This window comes from Embiotoca jacksoni, unplaced genomic scaffold, assembly GCF_022577435.1.
Source record: "Embiotoca jacksoni isolate LCO1_2020_lvr unplaced genomic scaffold, fEmbJac1.0.p SCAF_27, whole genome shotgun sequence".
NCBI classification, from domain to species: Eukaryota; Metazoa; Chordata; class Actinopteri; family Embiotocidae; genus Embiotoca; species Embiotoca jacksoni.
The window spans coordinates 1,097,648-1,106,904 of NW_027185378.1; the positions used below are offsets into that span (position 1 = coordinate 1,097,648).

Genomic DNA, 9,257 nt, shown 5'->3' on the forward strand with positions numbered 1-9,257 from the left:
TCCACACCGCACCATGTTGTCACTGCCACCAGAGGAAAACACCACAAGTTCTGGTCTGGACCGGCTTATGTCCCGGCTTTGAACCGGGTCCAGCTGGTCCAGAACTTTGAGGCAATTGGGCTCTTTGTCAAGATCTACATGATCCAGAACCTTCCACTGGAGTCAAGGTCCAAAAGATCCAAAGCTCTGAACCAAGGTTCCTGATCCGGACCAACTGGTCTAGAGGTTTGCTGTGAAGTCCAGCAGAAACCATCCAAAAGGTCAAGAACTCTGCAACAAGACAAGTCCAGATCTAACCGGTCTAGAACTCTGCAATCCAGATCAAACTGGCCCAAAAATTCTAGTTCCAAAAGGACCGGATTTTGCAAAATGAGGATATTAAATTGGATGTTTCTGGTCCAGAACTCTGCAGCTGTTCCAGAGTCCGAACTGAAGTCCAACAGGTCAAGTTTGGTATTGCGGCTCGTCGACAGTTTGAGAACTTTTCTCAGAACCTGAGTGAAGAAACATTGTTTTCTGTCCGACCCGGTTTGTTGGAGAGATTTGAAATCTGTGGTCATTGAAGCTGATCGGGTTCAGTCCAAATGATTGGAAACAGGTGTCGGTGTTTGAATTAAACCTGGAACCAGCTCCTCCAGAACCTGGTGTTACTGAGGGGCCGGTCTGCTGCATAGGTTCTGGTTCAGATGGGTCCACCTTAAAAAACGGTTTCTTTCTAAAGAAAATGAACTTATTTTGCGTCGCTGCTACTGCTGCTCCTCCTCCTCCTCCTTGTCTCCTCTCAGTGTTTTGGTGTAAGTGTCCTTTAATCCGGCGGCTCATCCAGTTAATCCAGTCACATAATGGTGAGCAGTGATCGGTTGTTCTGCTCGGTCGCTTTGCTCATTAACAGATTTAAAACTGCCCGCCGGACTGGAACTGGCCGGTCCGAAGACTCTCGGTCTTGGACTCCATTAAGAAACCGATCGAGTAGGGGAACTTGGAGTCAATCACTAACAGTTCTTTATCGATACCTCTTCATTTTTGATCTGCTGATTGTTTCGTGTGCAAAATGTCAGAAGATTAAAAAATAAAAAGTCCATCAATAATTCTCAGAATTACAAGAAAACATTTCAGAAGCTACCAGCGGGCCCCAGGGCCCCTTCAGGAAGGGAACCAGGCCTGGACCCTTCAAACAGGTCGCAGACTGATGCTTTAAATTTTTTTAAGCACCTTTTGTTCCAATGCATCTAAAACAAGCCAAAAATCTGATCAATCACCGATGTTATTGATCTTTTTCAGGTTCATTCAGAAGTCCATTGCAACGTCCCACACTTTAAGGAGCTTTGAAACCCCTTAAAAAGATCCTTTAATTTCTACCTGAGCTGCAAAATTTTAACTTTTAAATTCAGACAGGTTTCAGATTTGTGTCGTTTCATCACTTTAAATTCGACAGCATGTGACTAAATGATCCAAACGTTCCCAAAATGTCCTTTAAACTGTGTTTCTAGGTGAGTCACTGAGCTGGAGCTAAGGAATGCTAAAATTGTGTCTTTTTTTTTTAAAAGGAATCTTGTATGGAAGGTTGGGCACATTCAATAAACCCAAAATGTAATGTTCAATCACTGAGGTTCTTCATGTTTTTCAGTTTTGTGGGATGAATGTTAATTTTAAAGGACGTTCTCCACAGTTGAAAGGGCTTTGAAAATCCTTAAATTGAAAGAAATACATGTTCATGTTATAATCTGTCCGTTTCTGCTTCCTTTCTGCTGTTTTAGATCATTTTTAGATTTTTAGGTGGTTTTCTTTAAAGATGGAAATTAATTAGTTTCACTGAATTTGTCCTTTTTTTTTCTTTTTTTTTTTTTAAATCAGAGCTACAAAATTTAGGAAAGCTTTTGTCTTTTTTAATGGGACTTTTGTATGACTGATTTAAAAACCAAACCAAAAGTTTACGAAATAAAATTAATATATCTTTTGATCAAGAGGAGAAATGAACGTGACTTAAATCCGGTGAATTGAAGGGAAGGAGCGGCGGGTGGAGGCTGAGTGGAGGAATGGGGAGTGATGGAGGAGGGGGTTGGACCTGCAGGAGGAGGAGGAGGAAGGCCACATTAGTCCGCAGGTCACCATCACCTCCTCCTCCTCCTCCTCCTCCTCACTAACACTCTGCCTCTCTGCGCTCGGCTCGGCTCGGCTCGGCACGCTTCCACCCGAGCCAGGGACGCACACAGAGCAGGACACAGGACCAGGAGACCCGGAGACCCGGAGACCAGGAGACCCGGAGCGGGACCTGCAGGATCCGTGTTCCGGCTGCGGGCTCCCGTCATGCTGGGCACGGTGAAGATGGAAGGACATGAAGCTCCGGACTGGAGCGGATACTACAGCGAGGAGGTCGGTCACTGCGCGCCCGTTTACCGCTGCTTTTCCCGGTGTAGGACCCGGTGTAAGACCCGGGTCCGCCTGGTCTGGATCCGTTCTAGATTTAACGGACGTTTTCCAGTAAAACTTCAGTCCGTCCGGTTAAAGATCTTTAGAAAAGTGGAATGAACATTTAAAACAATGTGAAGAAGACAAGTTGACTTTTCTTCGGCTCAGACTAAATAAAATTAAATAATCACGCAAATAAAGTCTTCATTTTTAGATTCATGAAACAAGCTTTTAATGTGTAAAAATAAAAGTAAAAGAGTTAAATGCGGAGTCAGGCGGAACAAATTAAATCCTCACATTTATTCTGATCAGCAGCTTTTAGTGATGAAAAACTGATTTTTATATTGGTTGTAAATCAGTGGAAATTTACCCAAAGAGAGGACGAACGTGTTAACAGGATCAATTTAATGATACAATCTGACATGAACAAAATGTAAACAATTTATTTAAAGTTAGCCTATTTTTATTTTAAAGAAATAACAAGTCCCATAAAAAGGGGCAATAACATAAAAACAATAATACAACTATTATTTTGTCACGTTTTATATTCAATTTAACTCTAAAATTGTGTTTTTTAGACGGACTCTTGATGAAAATCTGATCTGTTCCGTAGGTTATTGATTAGATCGCCGTAAAAACAGAAAATAAGAGACAACCGGCCAGAGTTAAGAGTTATTATTTTAGTGATTTATTATTATTATTAACTTATCACAAAAAGATTGACTTACTTTTACTGATTTTTATATTTATCATAAAATCTGTTCAGGTCTTTGATATTAAAAAATGTTCTTTACAAAATGTGATTCTGCTGCTGTTAGTGATATTTAATAGCCCATCATTAATCTATGAAACTGAGGTATATTTGCTATAAATGCTGCTGGACTCAGGCATTAAAATAATAAAGATGTTAAAGACAATTTTCATTTAATGAAGAATTAAATATAGAAATAGTTTGTGTGTTTAAAGATTTTTTTAAAATTTTGGTTCTGAAGTTCAGCAGAAAAGATAAAGTAAATTAAGGTGATGTTCCACCTGTTTGTCCAGTGCATGAAATCATTATTATGCATTAAAATCTGTGATTTTGCAACAACATAATGAAGTAATGAATTGATTTTAAAGTAGATTATAGAAGTATAAAAGTGTGTTAAACTAAAGCCTTCAATAACAGATTAAATGTGGATTCATGTTCCTCTCATACAGCTGAATGATGTTTGATTTTAAATCAAACTGATTTATTTTTATTTTTTATTAAAGGCAGACTGTTTGGTTTCTTCAGCATCAGTGAACAAACACAACGCCGTAGATGGTAAAATGTAGATTTTCCTTCATTAAGTTTAGTTTTCAGTTGTTTTAAAAAGTTTAAATTGATAATTACTACATCTAATGAAATATATGAATTAAAATAAAAGTCTGTAAATTAACTCGACTCTACAGCAGATTTGATTTTAAATTCTTCAATTTAAACCTTTTTAACTATTAAACATCACAGGTTGTTATTGTCTTTAACGGAATGGCACCATTAAATCCAATTAAAATCATAAATCACTGTATTATCATTTATTACATTTGATAATAAAATGAAAAACAATTAATTAAATAATAAAAATAAACAAGTAATTATCTGCTGGAAATAAAGAGCATATAACATACGTGATTATTGAAAACCGGTTTTCTTTTTATTCTGATATGAAAGGATTTCTGTTTCTAAATGTCCTTTAACTTCACAACGTCCCAGCTGGAGGAGAAACGGACTTCTATTGATCTCGTAAAAAAAGCTGATCAGTTGCATAATTCTAAAAGCCCTATTTGTTGGACACAGACTTTCGTTCTGTTTCACCCAGCAGGGGGTGCTGCTGCACTGAGGGGGGTCATCAGGGGACAAACTGATTGATCAGATGTTGAGGGATGTGACGGGGAGTTTGCGGGAATCTGACATTGATCCGTGATCAGATAGTTGATCAGTTTATTGGGGAAGTTTTTCTTCCCCAAGCTGATAAAAGATCAAAAACACATAAGAATCGACACACCACATCTCGCTCATCACCAATCAGACACGAAACACCACCGGTCTAAAATCTGGTCCTGGTTCAAGCGGTTCCAGAACCGAAACACGGTCCAGAACACCGGACCGGACCAGGTCCAACTGGTTCTAGCTCAACTAACTGCGACCTGCTCTAATCTCTGATCTAGTGTGACCAGTAAACTGGTTCTAACTGGTTCTAACTGGTCTGATCTATGGTCTTCAACTGTGTCTGATCTGGTAATCTAGTTCTGAAGAGGTTCTGATGTTGCTCTAACTGGTTCTGATCAAATTACTCCTCTCATCACATTGGTTCTACCTGATCCTAGGTAGTTCTGGTCTAGTTCAAATTCTGCCTCTGGTCTAACTGGTTCTGGTCTCTCTGCAGGTTTACTCTCCGATGACAGGCGGTGGGATGGGTTCTGGTCTCGGGATGGGTTCCATGTCCGGCTACATGTCCAGCAGCGGGACGACGTCGGGGTCCTTCAACATGTCATACAGCGGTACCGGTCTGAGTCCCGCCCCGGTCGGAGGGGTAGGCAGCTCGGCTTCGGCGGCGGCCATGTCGGGCCTGGGTGGGGGCGTGGCCTCAATGGGCGGGGCCCTGAGCCCGTCCAATATGAGCTCGGTGTCGGCCCAGCAGGCCTCCATGGGCCTGAACCCGTACGGCAGCATGAGTCCCACCATGAGTCCGAGCATGGCGTATGGCGGCGGCGGGCTGAACCGGGCCCGCGACAACAAGGCGTTCAGACGGAGCTACCCGCACGCCAAACCTCCCTACTCCTACATCTCGCTCATCACCATGGCAATCCAGCAGGCACCCAGTAAGATGCTGACGCTGAGCGAGATCTACCAGTGGATCATGGACCTGTTCCCGTACTACCGGCAGAACCAGCAGCGCTGGCAGAACTCCATCCGGCACTCGCTGTCCTTCAACGACTGCTTTGTCAAGGTGTCGCGCTCGCCGGACAAACCGGGGAAGGGCTCGTACTGGACCTTGCACCCGGACTCCGGGAACATGTTCGAGAACGGCTGCTACTTGCGCCGCCAGAAGAGGTTCAAGTGCGACAAGAAGATGCCGGGCAAGTCTGACGGCAGGAAGGAGCAGGGCGGGGGCGGGGGGGGCGTCTCCCACGGGGGACTCCATCAAACCGCCAGGACTCCTGGACTCCTCGCTGCCCTCCTCCAGCCAGGCGGCCTCGCCCCCCGGGCTGGACCTGCGGGGAGTCGTCGGCGGGGCATCGGACCTGAAGGTGTCCGGATCCCAGCTCCTGTCCTCCCTGTCACTGCCCCCCCACTCCATGGCCCACGAGTCCCAGCTGCACATGAAAGGAGACCCGCACTACTCCTTCAACCACCCGTTCTCCATCAACAACCTGATGTCGTCCTCGGAGCAGCAGCACAAACTGGACCTGAAGGCCTACGAGGCGCTGCAGTACTCCTCCTACAACGCCGGGGGGTCATCCGGCCTCGGCGGGCGGACCATGGAGCCTCTGGAGGCCTCCTACTACCAAGGGGTCTACCCCAGACCGCTCCTCAACACCTCGTAGTAGCAGCTGCACTTCCTGTCTGGACTCTCTGCATGCAGCCGTCCTGGACTTCCTGTCTGACCGTGACGATGCTGAGCTGGACGGGTTCTGCACTGGACTCCTGCACTGTGACCGAAACCAGGACGCACACAGACACACAAACTCAGCCGATTAAACTGATCCCAGGTCCGTGGTCTGCTTTTACACACCGAGTCACTACAGGTAGCGGCTTTAAGGTACGAAAACATCCACGCAGGATCCCACAGGTCAGACCAGAACCCGGCAGATCCAGTTCTTTAAGGATCTGCTGACCATTGTGCAGTTTGTGTCATTTATGTCCATGGTTCCAGACCTGAGAGTCAAGAACCATCTCCAGGTTCCAGTTTGCAGTTTCAACCCCTTCGACCTCTAAAAGTAAAAGAACCTCATCGAACTGATCGGGATTCATCAATACACAATGATTCACTTTAACCTGCTGGTTGGAGGGTAGAGGAACCATGAAAGTCTTGGTTCTGAGTCTGATCCTGGTTCTGTTCATATTGGGGATATGGGATAGACTGAAACAAATCCACTTCTCAAGGACTAAACTCCATTCAAATATCTGCCGATTTAACATCCGTTTCATGTTGTTAAAGCTTGATGTTTTCTTGAATAAGAGCAGCTGATTGTAAACCAAACTCCATTCAAATATCAGCTAAGACATGTCTCAGATATTCAATTTACTGTAAATCAACTTCATTAAATCATATTTAAAAACAGATCAAAGATTGAGGTCCATCAAACAGAAACTTCATCACTTCAGATCTGAAGGACCCATCAGTGGGCCGCGACCCACAAGTTGAGAAGCAGTGATTTAAAAGTTGTTTTTTTCCCCGCAGCAGCCTCGGGTCAGAGGTCGCTGGACAACGTCGGCTGCGGTCGTCACGGCAATGGTGCAGACTGTTTACATAAACGGCTGTCGATTAATGATCGGAATTAATTTTTCCGATTGGAATTTATTTCTCCCACGACCTCGTCTGCCTTTCCCCTGACCTCAGGAGGGGTCGCGACCCTCAGTTTGAGAAACCCCGCCGCAGATTAAAAAAAGCCTTTTTTATGTAAAGGGTCAACTCACCCAAATGAGTGGGCTGCTCCCGCCTCGCTGTTTGTTGTCGTCTGCATCCGGATTTCTGATCAGTTTCCCAACGTTTGATCTTTTCTGTGTTGGCGGTCGAGTTTGTTTTTGGGGGAAAATTTTTGACGATTGATCGGTGAAGATCAGCTTTGGTCTCTGACAGGTGAATTACTCAGAATTAGGAAAATGTACCCTGAGTATTATAATTAAAATCAGGACAGTCACTGGTGGAATATTTCTACTGATGGATCAACGTGCTGATTTATTTATCTGCTCCTGTCCCAAAGCCACGTTTGGGATTTTTATTTTGTACAAACTAAAGTCCAAAATAAATTAGTTTAATTTAATTTCAAGGAAAAGAAGAAAATATATTTTTTTTTCAAATGAAAATAATTTGGAGAGATTATAAAAGTTATTTTCTGTCATCAGTGAGTTTGATTTGATCAGTTTTTCATCTGACAAAATGTTACTCGAGTAAAGCACAAGAACCTTTAATTTGTTCCCCAGAACTCGACTGAAAAAGTGTAAATTAGGACGCCTGACAGACGAACCTCAGGGAGAAATCAGACGGAAAAAACTGTAAATTTCAGACTGAGGCTGCTTCCGCATACAGAATCAAATCTGTCTGACATTTATTCAAACATCTGGAATAAAAAACAGAGTTTGTTCCTGATGGAAAAACTTTAAATATCGATCGGTGATCAGACAACAGAGCTGAACTGGAACGAGACAATAGAACCACCATTTCAGATTAAAGCTGCTGAACAGAAACTGGAGGTTTGAATGTTTTATTAAATTCAGGATCATCTTTTAGATTAAAATCAGAGACTGAAGCTGTTTAAACTTGATGCAGCAGGAGGAGGAGGAGGAAGAGGCCTCCTCATATCGCTGCTGAATTTATTCCTGATTTTACTGTTGGTCATTTCAGTCTGCAGTAACTTTGTGAAATTTAACGTCTCAGTCCTGTGAGAACCTTGTGAAACATTCTCCAGCTTCAAGAAGGTTTTTTAAATAAAGCAGCAGAATTTTAAAACAGGAAGTTTTTCCTTACAGCTGTGACTCTTGTGGAACTGTTGGGTTCCTCTGTGATGTTCTAAGGTTCTGTTGGAGGAACTTTACTCTGTTCGGGGCCTTGTGATGACGGATGTTTTGGTTCTTTTTGTATAAAAATGAATTTATTAGAAAATTAAGTTCAAAGTTTTAACATTTCATCCTTTAATTTGAAACCTTTGGAGATATGTGGTTTTCACTGGACAGGAGGGCCGTGGACGTGATCTAAAAAAACACCGGATACTGGATCTTAATTCATATAGAAGTAAAAGTTCTTTAAACGGTTCTGAGTACAGAAGCAGAACTAGTTCAACAACACTCGGTTCCTAAATCACAGCGACAGTTGAAGAAAAAACAGGAGGAGAACATCAGAGAACCTTTCAGAAACAGAACCTTGCAGAAACAGAACCTTTAAGAAACAGAACCTGCAGCTTCTCTCTGAAGGAGCTGATTTTACTTCCAGCTGACTCGATGACTTTAATTGATTCTGAACAGCTGAGTTTATTTACAGAGGTTTTTTTTCTGGTTCAAGAAGCTTCTGATAAATAAACCTGAAGAGCAGACCTCACCTGGAGAAGCAAAGCATGCTGGGAATCGCCTGTTTCCACCGTCTTCCGTGAACTTAAACCGTCCTGAAGTTGGTTCTGTGTGTTTCCGAACAGCTTTCATGACGTCATCCTCACGTCACAACAGGTGGCGACTTTCATCAGTCGGTAACTCTTCTCTCTGAGCACCTGCGGCTCATATTCCGGCTCCTTCGCTTCAGTCAGCTTCACATTCACAACTTCCGTTCGGTACTTTAAGGAAAGTTAAGCAAAACTTGAACGTCCCCTCAGGTGTTAAATCTGAAGCCAACCTCAGCGTCATACTGTCCAAAGGAAGAGCTGCAGATGTTTTACTTCCGGTCATAGACTGATCGTTTCCACTTCCGGTCAGCAGGTGTCTCTGAGCGTCACCATGGAAACACAGGTCCGGGTCACGGAACCGGCGCCAGCAGCGGCTAACCTTTTAGCCTGACAGCTCTGAAGAACATATTATTGGATCAGATATCCTCTGATCGATCGATTATCTGTGATCGATCAGCTCACTGATCCTGAGTCGATGGTTTTTAGGATGTTTGTTCGGGAACTCTCAC

General features: G+C 43.5%; 1 protein-coding gene across 1 annotated transcript; it reads left to right on the top strand.

Moving 5' to 3' along the window:
* The first annotated feature begins 2,181 nt into the window (after positions 1–2,181).
* foxa1 (forkhead box A1) lies at positions 2,182–6,074 on the top strand. Its single transcript, XM_069160649.1, is given in 3 exon segments — positions 2,182–2,373; positions 4,818–5,552; positions 5,554–6,074. Coding segments are annotated over 3 exon segments (1,227 nt in total). The 5' UTR covers positions 2,182–2,307; the 3' UTR covers positions 5,980–6,074.
* The last annotated feature ends 3,183 nt before the right edge of the window (positions 6,075–9,257 follow it).